At 35.0% G+C, this 18,571-nt stretch overlaps 1 protein-coding gene across 9 annotated transcripts in view; it reads right to left on the bottom strand.

Annotated features, from left to right (window-relative positions):
- Nucleotides 1–18,571, bottom strand: part of Sgcz (sarcoglycan zeta) — a 994,036-nt gene that overhangs the window by 44,194 nt on the left and 931,271 nt on the right. For all 9 annotated transcript variants that reach the window (XM_087217210.1, XM_087217208.1, XM_087217206.1 and 6 more), the window contains one exon: nucleotides 14,175–14,297. In XM_087217210.1, coding sequence (XP_087073336.1) covers nucleotides 14,175–14,297 — 123 coding nt within the window. The remainder of the gene's footprint in view (nucleotides 1–14,174; nucleotides 14,298–18,571) is intronic.

Here is an 18,571-nt window from a genome sequence, read left to right as displayed (position 1 = left end):
ATGGCTTTGAGTTACTGTCTAGAGTCATTTTATTTTAGTTTAAAGGGCTTCCTTCACCATTTCTTGCAAGGGGGAATCCTAGTGATTAGGTATTCCCTCACCTACTTAAATCTGGCAATGTCTAAATTTTCCTCCATGAATGAATAGCAGCTTACAGGATATATAATTTATTATTGACAGTTTTGTCTTTCAGCAGTTTTAGTATATCATTCCCATCATATTCTGTCATTTTGGCTTCTGATGAAAAATTAATCATTCCCTAATATATTACAAATCCTTTATCTTTGCTGCATTGGAAATTATTTTTGATTTTTATTTTCCATGCTTTGGCTATAAAGTGTTTCATTATATGAACTCTTTTGAATTCATTATGTATGATGTTTCTTAAGCTTCTAGAATGTGTATATGTATGTCTTTCATCAAATTTGAAAATTTTAAGGGTGTTATTTCTTCGTATATTGTCTCTCTTTTTCTTTTTTTGGCTCCCATGTTGAGTACATTGGGCCACCTGATGCTGTCTCACAAATCTCTTAATTTCTGTTCATTTTGAATCAGTCCTTATTTTTCTGTACTCCACAGAATCGATATTTTCAATTGTTCTACCTTCATATTTGTTAATTATTTCTACTTGTTTAAATCCACTGTTGAACTCCAATAAGTAATGTTTCATATTGGTAATTGTGGTTTTCACCTCTGGCATCTGTTTGCTTTTATATTATTTTTCATCAATATTCTTATTTTGGTCATGCAACATTTTCCTCATTTCTTTTTATTCTTTGTAAATTGTCTTTTTTTTTTTTCTTTTTTTTGCAGTACCAAGGTTCAAACACAGGACCTTGTACTTGCCAGGAAGGCACAGTGCCACTGAGCCACATCCCCTGTACATGTTTTCTTTGGGTCTTGAGGATAGTTAGATAGCTGTTTTAAAAATCTTTTCTCTCTAGCTACTGAAGACTCTGTTCTGTAACTTGTGTCAGCTGATGTTTTGACAGAATTTGCCAAAGTTCAAAAGCTAAAACAATAACAAAATGAATAAAATTCAATTCAAAACAAAAATGAGCAAAAAATATCTCTTTCAGTCATGCAGATTCATCTATACTTGGGCTTTCTTTCAACACATGGCCAGGCTATCTCACAGCCTTAGGATCAGCTCTTGGAGAAAGCTTCTATAGGTCTTTTCTGTACTTTTCTTTGGGGGAACATGTAGGCTTTTAAATTACTCCTACACATATGGACTTTGGAAATGTCCCATTTCTCCACCCAAAATAATCTCCGTAGTATTTGCTCTTGATCCATAGATGGCCTAGTTTATGTTTTCAATTTAATCTTTTGTCTTAACACCTGTTGATTGTTCTTTCAGCTTGCAATGTTTTTTTAAATGACCCTACCTACTTTTTCTTCCTTATTGTGACATTTCAGACTAGTTTCCTGAAATAAGTGAAACAAAGATGAGCACCTTTTCTTCCATGCACTCTCCCACACAAATTAGAAAAGACATACAGAAATGTGTCATTATGATATAATCTGCTCTGGGGACCAAAGTTGCACTCGGAGAAGACAGGCTGCTTTTGCTTTAAGACCACCACTGAGCCAGACATCAGTTAATGCTACAGAAAAATATCACAGATTTCTAGCCATTTTGAAATTTCCCTTTTCTTTTTTTTAATTTCACTTAATTTTTTAATTAATTATATTGGTGCTTTTAAGGTATAAATGGATGCACATTAAGGCGATACTCTTAAATGAAATAAATAGGACACAGGTGTAAATACCGAATAGTTTCTCTAGTGTGAGAAACCGAAAGTGTAAATAAGGACTAAAAGGTATAATAGATAATATGAAACAGGAAGAAAAGGGGCAAAGGGGAAGGGGACATGGGAGGGATAGGGGAAAGGAAAGAAGAGAATTTAATTAATATGAGTAAATTAAAACATGGAAACAAAGTCCTTTTTCTTAAGTCAATGTTCACTTCAACACTGTGAACCTTTGACTTTTTTTTCAGAGTTTTGAAAAAGTTGTTTCTGAAAGTTTCTGCTTGTTTTTGATATTATGTTAGAAGATACGAGCCTGGTGAAGCTCTCTCAACCATTTGGCTCATATAAAACTCAATGTACATTTAAAAATTATCCCTATATTGTATTGATGTTAAGACTATGTAACCAAATTACACTTCTCCAAACTCCCATTCGCTGGTTAATACATATGTGTAGGTATATATGCTTGAAATAGTACTACAGGTTTTTGTTGAATAAGCCTAGAAAGTGGATAAAAATTGAATCTACATATATGCTTGTATATTCTGAATTTTCAACTACAGTATATTTCTTGACAGCCTGAAACTTCCTTTTTTAACAAGGTGCAACTGTAACAACTTCATATGTGGTTAACTTTACATAATTTTAATTAGAATATTATTCTGTAGACTATTTCTTGCTAAATATATTTCAGATGATTTTTAACTCTTGATACATACATATTACCACAAACATATTCCTACTGTGATGTGACTTCCATCTTGGACCTCAAGATTCTATGTAGCCTAGCACAATGGCCTGTAGGTATGTTCCTGTAGGTCATTCTAGGCTGTGATATGTAACAATAACTTAGTATAAGTGAAGTAATTGCACCCACACATACATATTATAAAATATTTCCATGTATATTTGGAGTCCTGTTTCACTCTATCTAGACCCCAAACTGTCTGTGTCAGTGGAAGCTGGAGAAGAATAAAACAAAACTCTTAAATGTCCAGAGTTAATACATAATCTTTTGCTCATTTTTCAAAACTACATGAGAGTTAAAACTAGTTTTGATGGCTCTCAAATTTTAAGTATCATTAGATCCTTAGTAAATCATTATCTGCTATGTAAAAATAAATAATCATGAGCAAATATTAGATCTAAGCTTATTTGGTGTGCTACCACTCTAGGTGCTGAAAAATGACTGTCTCTTGCTGTTTCTTGATTTCACATCTTCTATCTTTATTTGTAATTGGCAAGCTGCAACCCACGATGAGAACCTAAGTGGGTCCTTGTTCTTTTCAGTTGTGAATTAAGGGCCCAGGGATTTAGCTCAGTGGTTTTGCTACCTGCTGTGCAAGTACAAGGGCCCAATTTCAATCCCCGGTACCAAAAAGAATAAAAAGAAGTCAGTTGTGAATTAAGAATGGTTTTTATACTTTACATAATTAAAAACACTGAAAATAATATTTCATGACATGAAAATTATATGGATCTCAAAATTTAGTACTACGTGTAATTATTGATTCATAGGCCTGTTCATCCACTTACAAATGACGACTTTCACCTTAATATGGCAGGATTGAGTTGTCATAACTCACAGTAGAGACTGAAAATACTGAAATATTTACAGTCTGGCCCTTTCTTCTAAAAAAGTTAGCAAGATCCTACCTAGATCATAAGTCCTACAATGACAAGACCAATGCATTATGTTTTATTCTTTATTTGGTAGAACATAGTACAATATTTGGCATAGTATGTATTTGATAAATACCAGTTTAACAAATGCATGTGTAATAAGAGAATAATAATGGAACAAACTCATAGATTTTTTTTCCCTTTCCTATGTGACAAAATGTTTTGAATTCTTTTGCTAACTTCTGCACTACTTTTCTGTTTTCTTCTTCATGCACTGCCTTCTTCTATTAAAGAGGACAGCATGACAGGAAGAAAGCAGACATAGCATGGACATGCCTTAGTTTTGTTCCACAGGGGGCAAAACCAGGCCAAATCAAAACAAAGCACATTGAGAAAATTGTGAGTCTTTGGACATTATAAAAGAAGTGAAAGAAGAACAGGGCTTTCCCCTCAGACCAGTGAAAAAATGCTTGGGTCTTGGGATGTGATGACACGTGAAAGCAGCAAGAATGATTACAAGCCTTGTGAAAAAAGCAGCAAATATGCCAGAAAACACAATCAAGAAACACAGAGTAAGCATCTGAAAGTCAAACAACTGTTAGACACTTTGAATTTGTATTTGAAATAACTGCCAAAAAGAAACCTAGAGACTCAGATAGGTTTTACTGGAAAATTCTATCAAACCCTTAAAGAAGCCAATACAATATACACAACAAATTTAGTTTTTACATTTTTATCTGATATTTCAGTCTAAGAAAGAGGTTATTTACATATTCATCCATATGGATTCTTAAATTATTATTCAATAAATCAAATAATTGCAATTATATAATATACTTGCTATTTACTATGTGTCTATATTTTTGTGTATGTGCTCAAACTGCCCATGGGAGCCACTTCAATTGGTTCTGAGTTTGTTTCACCTATCTACATCTTTAATTGACCACTTCCATATGTTTTGGACTGAGCCTAGGCACATCTGGCCTTATTTTTACTGCTTTAGCTTTAGAATCAGGCATTTTTTTCAAGGTGTCTTTGTTTTTTGGGGTTTTTCTCTGCATTTTGGGGGAAGAAACAAGACCTGAGACCAGGGGTTCTCTATGTTACTAGAGTCATTGGTCTCTGCCCATCTCTCTGTAGGCAGTGCTAAAAAATGTTTATTTACCAGAAACACATATGCTCTCAAATTTCTAATAAAATTTTGCTTTCTATTTCTATGAATTACTGAAAACCATGAGATTCCACAAGTACTTTCAACACCCCAAAGACAATTCTAGCTTTACTTTTTGAATAGTGCTACCTTTCTCCATGATTGAGAAATATCACTGTTTTTACCTTCAATACATTTATTTATTTGCTCAATTCCCAACATATGGCCATGGTCAATCTTAAGGACCATAAGAACCACTAAACCTCTATGATGCCTTAATCCTATTTTGTCAGGCTTTTTTCCCAGCCTCCACTGACACCATCTTTGTTGGATGGCCAGAGGCCACTGGCTTGCCTTTCTTCCTCCCCACACAGATCCATGTTCACAGACCTGTCTTTACCCTTGACTGTTTGCATTTCAGAAGAAAAAAAAAAGGTAAGGAGAGTGTAGGGTGGGAGAGAAGGAATCAAGAAGCAAGGAAGAGAAGAAGGAGAAAATTCCTCCTCCTCAGACTTCTTTGGAGCTCCTATAGCTATAGCAATAGGCCTTTAACTTGCACATGAAGATACAAATACTGTACTCAAGGTTGGTTTCTCCTCTTAGTCTAATAGAACATGCTTATTTAGTTTATGTTCATTTTGCCTCCACTCAGCACTCACATTTTGTCTCGAAAATTTGCAAATTCACTTTCCTCATTAATCTTTGGACTTCTGTGGAGAGCAGTGTTAGCCATAGAGACTCCATTTTAATCTTACCCTCCATTATAAAAATCAAGGAGACTATGTTATGAGGAACCGTGTTCTTGCCAAGTCAGATGTTTATTATGATGAACGTTCTGTAACCCCGAGAAACAAAGAAGCCCATGAGGGTGGGGAATTTCCAAAGAGCTAGAGAACAGGGAAGTAGGTGTCTCTGGATAAGGGTCATGATTAATGACCAAACTCACCTAGTGTATAAAAGAAAGGTGAAAAATAAACTTGGGCGCTCGGTCTCTGGGAGCCCTCCTGACTCTATCTCTTTGTCTTTATTTTTCTTCATCCTCACTCCCCCATTCAGCTACTGTTCGACAAGTGACGGCGGGCTCCGTCAGACTCTTTGTGATTTCTCTAATAATTCAATGACAAAATTTCTCTATTAATTTTTATTTGGTTTCTTCACCCAGCCTTAGATATTATGAGTTACCTACAAATAAAATTTTCAAGTCTTACTTTCTTTTTCTTGGACTAAGTTCTTGAATTCAAGTATTCGGTTTCAAGGGTATGGAAATTTGAATTAAATGACTAATCTAATTGGAATGTATATGTTGATAATAAGAAAAGAGTCATACTAAAGATTTTAGGAGTCTTCATATAGGAAATAAGGTTGTAGTTTTATGACTGAAGGTCTGGTGTTGCATTTTGCTTATGCATCTAGTCTTTTTATATTTTAAAATTATTTTCTGTGTTTTTGTTTGTAGATTTCTTTAGGTTGATAGCTTTACCCATAGTAATGAGCCTTCTCTGGGAAATTCTATTCCTCAGAGATGTTTTCTAGGTGTCCCCTTCTGAATTTATTAAGGATGAGAATTTGCTATCTACTTAGCTTAGCACCCAGTCCTTTGGCACTGGAGTGTTGATTATGACTCCAGGCAATCAGTGTTGTCATACAAGGGAAAACAACTGATTACAACAGGTTTGACATTCTAGCTAACATAGTACAATTGGCAGTAGCAATAGCATCAAGCACAGCTGTGATAACTATTAATATGGTGCCTTTAACCATATGAGCAAGCTCTACAGTTATATAACAAATAATATATATATATATATATATATATATATACACACACACATATATAACATAGTCCAGAAAGTTATATGCAATAAGATTCCACTTAGTAGAATGATTTTATTGTGTGTGTGTGTGGGAGGGGTGTTTAAGAGGGATAGGGATCAAAACCGAGAGAAAAATGAAGAGAAATATAGTAGAAGCAAGGCTGGAGGGCAAAGGATGAACACCTAAGCTTTGGGAAATGGGAGAAGAGTGGGAGAAAAAGAATGACAGAAGAAGCAAAAGAATATTGACTCAAACCAGAAATACAAGAGACAATGCTCAGTCTCATGAAAATACCATAAAATGAAGAAAGAGTTAAGGAAAGAAAGAAGATAAATAGAACAAAACAGAAATAAAGATTTAAAAAATCTAAACAACTTTAAAAGAGTTTTTATAAAATTGAACGATAATTTTTTTAAAAAACCCAACCAGAGAGAAAAAGGAAAATGAATCAGAGACAAAGAAAAATAATAAAATTCGTCTAGTGTCCATAGTTCTAAGGGTAATGTCCGAATCAGAGCCCAAACTAGGCTGTGTAACCCTTTCAAGTCTGCAGTAGGATTAGTGCTGGGTATGGAGGTGATTTTGACCTCTGGATATGGGGGCTGGGTCTAGTCTTTGCCCAATAGCTTTCCAGAAGTCCCTAGGGTGGCCTGCCCAAGTTTCTTTACCATGCTGCTCTCCCAGTTGCTTTGGCACCCTCAGAAGGACCCAGCCCAAGGCCTCTCCCAGTTGGATGTACAGTTGGCCACTCTTGAACCTTGCACAGCCTCTTCTGTTCCACACTACTGTCTGCTCTCATGCGCTGGTCCTAGTCCAGAGGGGAGGGACCCTGTCCCGCCACTGACTAAGGCTGCTAGCCTGCTTGTGCCACTGGTCTCAGAGCAGGTGGGTGCTTGCAGTCCTTTGCAGCTAGGGCTAAAACTGGCTTTTGGGGGTTGCTGGCATGTCTGGGTGGCCCTAGACCCTATCTTTCAGCAGAATTCTCACCAGTCTGCTGTCCAATGCCATCATTCTACTGTGACTGGACAGCTCTTCTCTCTTTCGACTCCAGGGAATTGACAGTGAAGCGACCCTGAGGCTGTTCTGCTGCCACACTTTGAGCTCTGAGCCTTTGGGAGATAAAATGGTGAGCCTGTCCGCTGCTGATCCAAGTGACTGTGTGCCGGGGCAGTGTTCCACCTCACCAAATTTGACTCTGGTGGGCCACTTGGGAAGTAGTGTTCTCACTGCTGCTTCCATTGGCAGACTCTCTTGGTCCAATTCAGGTTTCCTCTTTGCAGTGAGCAGCAAAGTTGTTTTCACTGCCTCCCCATTGCTCCGCCATAATGCATAGTCTCTGGTTTGTGGCGGTAGGTATTTCTTCTGTAGCAATGAATTCTGTTTTCTTCTTATCCTCTGTCATTTCCCTTGTGGTTCCCATGCACTCTCCACTCACTTTGGATACTCTGTAGGCCGCTGTTTTCCAGACTTTTGGCACTTTGTCCTGGAGAAGCTGAGTTGCTGACACTCACTGCACCAGTATTTTTCCCTCCCCTCCCATTCTCATTTAGTTCACTCTTTCTTTATTGCTAGAAAACCCCATCGGGAATTTTAACCAAGAACAAGGGAGCTGGAGTTTGGATGTTTGTGCTATTCTTAAGGCTATACATAGCACATAGCTAGATTCTGGGCAAAACAATATATATGATAGATACTGGGCCTGGAATTTGGCTCAGTGGATGCTCAACCTGCCTCGCAAGCGCAAGGTCTTGAGTTTGATCCCCGGTACCCCCCCCCCCGCCCCGCAAAAAAGATAGGTACTATTTCCAGGCTAAAACACTATAATAAGATGGTTTTCCCTACACATTATTTTCCCTGTTTCTTCCAAGATGGAATGAATATGTGATGATATGTGACGGCCTCAGCCTCATGGCAAAGTGCCCCGTGCCTGGAAGGCTATAGATACCCAGGTCTCCCATAACTGTGTTAGCAAAGAATAAAATTTATATTATTTGAGGTATTATTTGGAGGATATAGCTAGTAGTATTTAACCATCTCTTCCATCCTTCATTTTACATTTCCTCAAGAGGACTACAAATATCTTTAAATATCTAGTAAAGAATAAAATTTTACATTTCTAATATTGAACATGCAATTCTTATTTCATATACTCATTTTCTTCTTTCCTCTCTGATTGTCCACTGTCTTATTTTCTTTCACAAGCACCTATTTTAAAATGTGAAACAAATAGAATAAAACTATTTTAAAATTATTGGTATAAATAGCAATTATCAAATACCAAATGTATGCAAGGATTAGTCATGCTATTTTGATATGTGTGTTTTCTTCTTGACCAAAATTCTAGGTGTAAGGGTTCCTTTTAACATTCATTCAATAGGAAGATACAATAATTTTCACAGTAGGGGAGGTAAAATAATGACCGACCATCTCAGCTGGAAATACTCACATCCTAACTCTTGCAGACTGAATATATTATGTTACATGGAGAATTGGAATTTGCAGATATAATTAAAGGTCCCAATCAACTGATCTTAAATTTGGGAGTTATTCCTGGATTCTCCAGGTATCTAGACAATAGAATCTGGCAATTAATTACATGAAGTATTAAAAGCAGATAGCATTTTCCAGATGGTAGCTCAAATGGAAGTAAGAAGATGCGGCAGATGGGGAAATGGAGAATTTTAAACCACGAGAGAAATTCAATGGACTGCTCCTGCTGGCATCATATTTAGAAAGCATGAGAAGAATTATGTGTAGCCTCTAGTAGCCAGAACCAGGCCCTGGTGGACAAAGTACATGGAAACTAAAAACTGCAAGAATCTCTAATACATCATATTCTATAAGCAATGCCTTTTTATTTTTTATTTTTTAATTTTATTTTATTTTTTGGCACCAGGGATCAAACTCAGGACCTTGTGCTTGTGAGGCAGGTGGCAGAACCACTAAGCTAAATCCCTGGCCCTAAGCAATGTCTTTTTAAAACATCATTATACTGTGACAGGATTCATTATGTCTCTTAGAGGGTTTCTGTACCTAAGACTTGTGCCTGTAAGAAAAACTTCAAACAGTAAATGGAAAAATTTCAAAATACTGCACTAAGAAGTTTTTTTTGTAAACTAGCCATCCACTTTTATGACTTATTTCACATTTTTACTGCACAATTATATTTCAAGAAGATTTGCTTTGAATAAAAATAGGAAATATTTCAATGAGAGCCTAGAAAACAGAAGTCACAAAAAGGACTGGTAGTAAGGTGTTGACAAAAAATAGCTTATTTTGTGACAATTTTATAGTTTATTGTTTATACACTCCAAGATCTGAAGTCAGTTTTCACCTAGAAATTTACCAAGAGAGGTAAGAGCACTCATGATTAGTGTCTCAGAAAACTTTGTTTTCAGTAGTCTTAAGATCCAACTAGACAAATGAGGTGAATGATTGCCCAAAGCCTATAAATTTGAAATGCTTCACTGGAGAAAATTAAGTGATTGTACATCATTGTTTTCAGCACTTGATCTAATCCCATTTCTTTGGGACTGTTCAGACAAAGCAGCTACATTCTGGGTGTCTTGGCTTTGAACAAGACTGAAGAACAATGGCACTACTAGAAAAGTTGATTCCAAAGCTGACCTCATCACTGTGTGCTAATTTAAAAGACAAGAACAAGAAAGTGGAAGACAAACTAATAAAAACCAACCAGAAAATATTGATTTTTAACCCAGAAGCATGGTGTTTGAAAGACAGTTCTTCAGAAAATACTTTCTTCTGTTGTCAAACAAGCACTGAAACTTGTCTTTCCTTCCAACCATTCAATTAGAAAAGAGACAAAGGAGTGGTGCTCTTGGCTATCAAACAAGTACAGGGCACAAGGTCCATGCAGGGTTGGGTTTCACTATTCTTTCAGACTCCCTCTTTTAATTGCTACTGTCTGGAAAAAAGACACACCCTTTCTCTTCATGAATTTTGCTGCTTTTCCCTTTTCTCTCATAGCAAAATCCAGATCTAAGTACAAGTAACAGTTATTGCACAATGCTGAAGTCTTTCAACTTCTAAAGTTAAATGACTTCTAGTCGCACTTTTTCTGCTAAGTTTGTATGCTTCTTGGGATAAAATGAAAGTGCAGATTGCAGCTGATTGATTCTGCCTGAAAGCACTAAATTTAAAAGTCTTCTATGTGTAAAGGTTTATATCTTTCATTTGTTTCTAAGTCTTAAAAGATCAGTAAGTTTTATCTTTAGACCACTGCGGGAAATACAAAATGAAAATAAAGTTTTCAAGGGCACACATATGAGCTAAACTATAAAATTTCTAAATACTCAGAGATGTATTGAGGGCATGTTAAGAAAACATAGGTATGTTTAGATTAATTCAAGCAAATTATTACTGAGTGGGGTGAATAAAGAGATGAGTAAAAAAATAAAAACTTTAAGCAGATGACTGTTTATCTCAGCAATAGGGTTGGTGGTATTCAGGTAAGAATTTGACACTTTACTTCTATTCCACCTGCATTCTTGGGGTATTTGAATACATCAGTTAAATTTCTGCTACTTTCTACTTAGAGGAAATGTAAATATGGTGAGCAACACAGGCTCTATGAATAATTTTAGTCATAAATGATTTTACCTCAGATATATAGACATAGCTATTGTCTACATAAATTCACCCACTTATGTCACCATGAAAAAAAAGTCCATTTATAAAGTGCCATTGTTCATAAATTATAAAGCCAGGAGGGATCCATTTGGATTCCTATGGATATTGCTTAAATAGAAAATTTTCATGCCACAATTCTAAAATAAACCATATACAGACCTCTTGTCACATGTAACTTTGAAGTTTTTTCAGTACAGCTACCTCATTTATCTGAAGCACTCTGGAGTCAGTGTCTCTTTGTAGTGTTGTTTGTCAAACGAGTCAAGCACAGCTTTAAAGTGTACGTGAGGTAACTAATCAATCTCCATGCCCTCAGACTGAATGCTATGCTATTCCCAGTTTTCTCTTGTATGCATGTGAAATTTAAATTATATATGCCTTTGATATCTTTATTTTCCTTTACTTAGACGTATTGCAGACAGGAATAAAGCTACCATATAATTAATAGTAGTAGTTTAGTAAGGTTTTAGCAGCCATTTGAGAGTACATATAGATATTTCTTTCTCTGTGTTTCTGAGGATGTATAGGCTATTCTTTTAGAAATAGAAACTTGATTTGACTAACAGGGCAGTTCTAATCAAACTAAAATAGTTTCATTTATCATTCATTTATTAATGACATGGAGTTCTTGTATAATCAGGTTAAAAGTCAGGGATGTTTGTACAGGAACTCTCATAGTCCTTGGTGTTTCTAAGTATTATGTTTCAAACCCTTACAAAAAAAATATCTACTTGGCTTCTGCAATTACAACCTCCTAAGGTATATTTTATTATTTAGGATCTTCTGAAATTACATGATCCAAATGTCTACTGTAAAACTGATTAAAGAGTCTGAGAAAATTGGAAAATATATAATAGATTAAGATGATTATAAAGAATAAATACACAGCTATGTGCATAGATTTGAGACAGAGAAAAATGGGAAAACAGAATCAGAGTGATGTATCTCCTTATATATTTATATTTATTTTATTTATCTTTTATCTATTTATGTATACTTCACACTCTACATTCACATACACTCAGAAGCACACTTACACACAAAGTAGAGGAGAGAGAGACACAGAGAGACAGAGAGAGAGAAACCGAGAGAGAGAGAGAGAGAGAGAGAGAGAGAGAGAGAGAGAGAGAGAGAGAGAAAGGAGGAATAGATTACTGCCCTAAAGCAAAAGAGAGAGAGAGAGACTTTTCAGGGAGTGCTTTCTCCTTTCCCTTAGTCCAACTAATAGTAATTAGCAGCCAGGCTACCATGTTAAAGATAAAAATAACTGAATACCCATCTAACCTAGAGAAAAATTTAAAAATCCAATTAATGTTTTAATTTTGTCATTGAAAACCATTAAGAGACAAGTAGAGGTAATATAAAAATCACAGAAAGTTAAATTTCCCCGAGATCATAAAAGCTGCCAAGAACTCTACAAACTCCCTTTGTTTATAATGCAAAGTACCTAGTAGAAATATCTGAATATGAATGAAAGAGATTTTAGTAAGTGTGCGACATCCTAAAATCTATTTCAAAATTTTATTGGTCTCAAGAGTAATAAGCAGTGGGAATACTGAAGTTCCAAGATCTCTAAACTTTGAAATTGCGTAGTGCATTCCCCCAAGGATATGTCTTCCTTGGGGCTCCCTAGTTGCTCACCAACCAGCAAATCAAATATTAGTAACAGCTCCAAAAGACAGTGTTCTTTCAGATTGGCCTGTGCTCCATGCCAGTTCAAACCCTCTTGCAGTATTTAGATCCCCTTTCCTCTTCACTGAGGACTCAAGAAGGTTATTTCATGTCCTCAGTGCATGCCTCCTTTCTTGACCTGCCCAAGGAATCCTAAAATTAAAACTAAACAAACTAAAAAAAAGCAGAGTGATGAGACAGGTGGGCACTCCAGGGGAGTACTCTAACACCCACCCAACAGTGCAGACTCCAGCCCCCAGCAGGACCCTCTCACAGGATAAGACCTGGCACGGGGTGGCGGAGGTGAGAGTTGGAATGGTGCAAGGGGCCTGAGCCCAAGGGGATGCTCAGTGAAGAACTCCTGTCAATGGTCCTCATAGAATATCATGACCATTTAGGAATGTATCTTCCTTGAAATCAATACAGGCCCTTGTGTCTGGGAAATTGACATTCATATTATCTTTGTTAGTGGAAGTGAATGTTTAATAAAACATTTCCCTTATAACTGAGAACATGCTAAATGAACATACACATAAATATTATTTGAGCTGCAAGGTTGTCATTATCATTCCAATCATTCAGATGAAGTAAGATCAGAGGCATGGAGAACTCATTTAAAATATCTAGAGGCAGAAGCAGGATTCAATTTGGAGTACATGCAAGCAGAACCTACGTTATTTTACTGTTATGCTAACTGCTCTCCCATGGCCCACCAGGACTAGCTTGACCAAATAAATATGACTGATACTCCAGGTGTGGTCTTCCAAATTCAAACTAAGTCAAAGACAATGCTTTCCTTTTATATGTAGCGCTCTTTGGGTATTTAAAAAATATTGCACCAAAAGTCTATGTGTAATAGTTGGAAATCAAGTTATTCAGAAGATATTGTGCTTATAATTGTCTTCTTTGAATTCCTCCCCATTCCTGGTCCTATTTTTAGCTCTTTTTCTTTCTTGATTGTTTTTGTTTAAATTCTAGCTCATGGTGGAATTTAATGACCCTAATATTACAATTATAACTGTAATTATTTCTCAACAATATGTGTATAGCACTATTTCTTAATTTTTATACTCTTGAGGATAAGTATAAATTATAAACAATAATTTAGTCTACTTTTTGATAACCTTTGCTCTTAATAACTGTAAAATTCTCATTCCCATTTCATTCTTCTTTTATGGGTTCTTTACTTTAAATAATACCTCTGAACTCCATTGGCCCACTTCAAGTCGCTTTTATTCAGCATTTCCCCTCTCTCTTGTACTGCTCAAAGTCACTTTCCCTCCATCTATCTGAAAGATACAGCTTTCCTTTTGTATATACTGTTGAGGCTGCTAGTATTTACATTCCCTTCTCCAACCACAGCCTATGTCTTCTACTTGCAGGCTATCTGAAAATCAAAAGTTGTGACACCATGATATTATAGAAGATTCAATTTTAGGCATGGAAATCAAACATTTTGTAAAGTACCTAGCTGACAGTTGCAATGTTCCAAGAATCTCAATCTACAGTACCTGTAACTTTCAGCTTTTCTGCCCCAATGGTAATCGCATCTTCATCTGCAGAAAACAGCACTCTACCATCTTCACTTGCTCTCACCTCAAATCTTTTACACTGAGCTTCTACAGACTCCGCTCCTGTGGTCAGAGGAGAGAAAATCATTAATATGTAACTAAAAATAAATTCATTTAGTAGTTGCTTTTTCTTGGCTGTAACTTTGACATCTGAATTAGTCATTTTAGATTATTATCCTTTTCAAGAGGCTGGTAGAGAGTATTATGTGGCTAGATGCATTGGGCATAAAGTAAGTGTGAAATGTAAGCATTTCACATTGTCTTAATAAGGTCTTTATTAATAGGGTTTAACTAACTGAAAACATTCAACATATCCAAAGGAGAGACAATGTCTGTCTGTTCCTCCTGAAGGCTGAAGTCTCAGTATTGTACCTCCACCTGCTGTATGTGCAATAAATACTTGTTGGTTTAAAGACTCATATTTTCTCTCTGCATTGGAGAGAATACTACCCATATTGTGGAACCAGTGGTTACTTACAAAGTATTACTCAGTTGTGTGCCCTATTTACTCTACATTTCATAGATTTTAATGGTAACATTTGTCTACTCTTTTGTATTGCTAACTTTCAGTTTGTTTCATAGGGAAACTTGCAATTATTTCATTTTGTGAGTGCTTTCTTATATTTCTAATCATTTTTTATTAATTAAGATACATTAAATACATGTAAAATGGAATTAGAAATCTATTTCAAGTTTATCGGCAATTTTCCTATTATTCCATCAACAACAAATCCAATTCATATGTTTGGAAAATAAAATTCATTCAAGAGTTAGGAAAGATTTAGCAAGAAGACTTAATTGGGCCTCAAAAATAAATATTAATTGAGAAGAAGGAATTTGAAACAATGAATAGGCATGAGGACTTGATACTTTCACATCAACTGCTTTTGTCTGGCATATGGATCTATTTGTTTCCCTCATGCTAAGATTTGGAACACACCTTCTCAATCTAAATCAGAGCCTTGTAAGGTAGACCCCTGCCCAGCCAGGGATATAAGTGTGCCAAGCTGTATGCATACTTCCTTTATCTTTACTTATTATCATTACTTGTTAAGTATATGATCTCAAGAAGTCAAAACAAGAGTATCATTGTATTTAAATGTATTCATAAGTTGAGGATTGAGTCTAGTTTTAAGTAGCAATTAGTAGAGAAATGTTAAGTAGATGAGTAAATACTAGACTTAAACTTTCCTTCCATCTCTTTGACCTCCAGGCCCAGCTCAGCATTATCCTCAATCTTAGCTCATGGACTATAGGAAATTACACCTTCCTATTGTCATAGTTCCTAAGGAATGTTAAACAAAAGGAAAAAATATCAATTCAAAGCCTTCATGGCATGTAATATAATTTCTGTAACAACAAGATGTGTAGTTTTCTTATATTGTGACATCACATAAACAAAAAAATTGAAAAGTTTCAACTACCGCTATGTTAATAATATAAAACTAGTGCCGTCCTTGTGGGATTTCAAGTGTAAAATAGCCTCCATTATTTAAAAAAAAAATTATTATTTTTCTTCTTATTAAAACAAAGATCTTTCCTTACAGAATTTAACAATATTGGACACACCATTGAAAGCTCATTGTAATTGACCATAGTCATTATATTTGATTTTGTAAATATTATTTGAAATATTTTATTCATTTGAATGTTTTCTTTTAACCATAGACTAAACCTCCTTTAATGTACCTTTAGCCTTTGAACCATAGTAACCCAAATAGATGATATTCAAAACAAGGTGCTTGTGGGCAATATATTGATAAATGTGGCTTATTCTGGGATTCAATTCCCAGTGTTTAAATCTATTTTTAAGGGATGCAGTTATTCATTATTCCTAAAAATGCCTTCTAGATATTGTAGATATTTTACACATACAATCTTAATATATATACTACATGACTATCTTGTTTGGTTTTTTTTTTTTTTTTGGTACTGGGGATCGAACTCGGGACCTTGTGCTTGCGAGGCAGGCATTGGAACCACTGAGCTAAATCCCCAGCCCATGACTATCTTCACATATACTCAAATGCTGAGCTTAACTGATTAACAAAATATATCTATGATTTTAATGGCAATAGAAGTACATTAGATCACTGTATGTACATATGTGTACAAACACAGATGTTATATATACTCACATTAGCAAGCCTTTTCTTGGAATGATGCTTAGGGTCTTTCAAAGATACTAACATAAAAGTGCTATATTGTGTTACATAAACTATTAGAAATGTAAGTATAGTGGTGTCTGTTTATGACAAAGTGAGTTTAAATCTTAATTCATTAAATTTAAATGAGCAAAATTAAATAAGCAAACCAGAAAATATTTATGTACCCAGAATAGATGAGATGCATCTAAGCCAGAAATTAATGCATGCAGAATCATCCAATTGAAAAATAGATTTAAAATTAATACTCCACACTACACTTTATTTACTATATCAGCATAATTATGGAAGGCCAAATTGCAAGCAATTAGCAATGCATTGATAATAAATAAATATTACAAATCAGAAAATGATTGCAGAATACTGCAGCTACATACATTGCTTATCTTTGCTGCAAGTGAAAAGCAGTAAAATACATGATTAAAAATGAATTCAATTGCTGGGAAAATTTATGTTTGAAGTAAATATGTCAGCCTTTATGAAACTGAGGTTATTATACCTTAACCGGACTGTTGCCTATGCTTGGTCAAGTCAAGATGCAGTTGGTTGGAGGAGTGATAATGATAAAGGTCAGTTCAATTTTATCTGAACCGTGGTGCACAAAGTGCAGGGCCAAAAGCAAGTTCTTTCATAGCTTTTATGTTAGGCAAACTAAATTTCTATTTAGACAATTGCAATACTGACTTTAAAGACAAAAATATAATACCTTTTACACTTGTATACTTCAGTGATTACTAAACTAAAACAGAAACGACAAAAACAACAGTAATGATAATATTATTCATGTGACCAACTAAGGGATGAAAATAAATCTCAAAACTCAGGTAAAAAAACTATAACTGGAAAGGAATCAGGATTTAACTGGATTAGTTCACGAGCCAATTTATGCCTCAAAGCACTATTTCTTTTTAAATTAAACTTTCTTTTTATTTGTTTTGCTTTACTGGGGATTGGACTCAGTGTTTTCATACTGAGCAACATCCTCAGGCACTTTTTGATTTTTTAATTTTGAGATAGATTATTACTAAATCACTAAATTGCCTAGGCTGGGCTCTATAACTTTTGATCCTTCTGCCTCAGTCTCCCAGATTTCTCGGATTATATTTGTACACTACCAGGCCCACCAATGTTTGAATAAATAATTGCTGAAAACTTCCTAAAATTTATTTAAAAATAATAACCTAAAGCTCCAAGAAGCTCAATGAACACCAAATAGAATAAACAAAAAAGTTCCACACATAGACAAATCACAGTAAAGATGATTAAAGTCAAGGACAGGAGAGAATCTCAAAACCAGCAAGAGAATAATGACTCACCAATTTCTAGAATAATAGCTGACTTCTCATCCAAAACAAGAGAGAATAAAAAGTGATGGGACACTGTACTAAAGTGTTCAAAGGTGGAAAAAATGTCAACTATGAATTCTTCAGTCAGCAAGCTATCTTTAAAGGATGAAGGCAAAACATATTCCCAGACCAGTGAAGACTGAGTAAAGGTATTATTGACAGACGTACATTATAAAAAATATTAAAAAGAAGATCCTCAGGGTCAAAGCATGTGCCTGCAGACAGTGATGCAAGCTCACACAAACCATACAAAAAAATCTAGTAAAATTATGTCATTATAAAATTTCTTCTCCTTTGTCAACTGAGTGTAAAAGGAAAACCAGATAAAACAATTTCATAAAATTGTTTGGTCCTATACCAGAGTTGCACATCATATTTGCATCGAGTACAAAGAAGTCAGAGAAGTAATGTATTGTTTGATTAGAGATTTGACTCTGTATAATAGCATGAATCCATGGGAACAATTGAAGAGATTCAGAAGTGGTAAATAAAATCATTAATATAAAGGCTACAAATAGGTACTTTCCAGGTTTTTCCTCTGTCTGTTCATTTAAAAAGTGTAATAGTATATAAATAATAAATAACAATGCATTGTGGGTTTTAGCATAAATAGATGTAATATGTATTGATAATAAAACCACAAAATGGAGAGAGAGTAAGTGAAGGTGTTTAGAAGTATATATTTCTATATTTTTCTGAGGTTACACTATTAGAGATCTAGAAAACTATTAGAAATTAGAGATTCTGAAAATTTGAGATATATATTATAAGCAATAAAACATTAATAGTATTTATAAGAAATAACAAAATACTGTGGATAATTAAA

The sequence above is a fragment of the Heterocephalus glaber genome, unplaced genomic scaffold (genome assembly GCF_053883595.1).
Source record: "Heterocephalus glaber isolate CG9 unplaced genomic scaffold, H.glaber_assembly_v1.0 deba00001461, whole genome shotgun sequence".
NCBI lineage: Eukaryota > Metazoa > Chordata > Mammalia > Rodentia > Bathyergidae > Heterocephalus > Heterocephalus glaber.
This window is presented reverse-complemented; position numbering and strand designations above follow the sequence as displayed.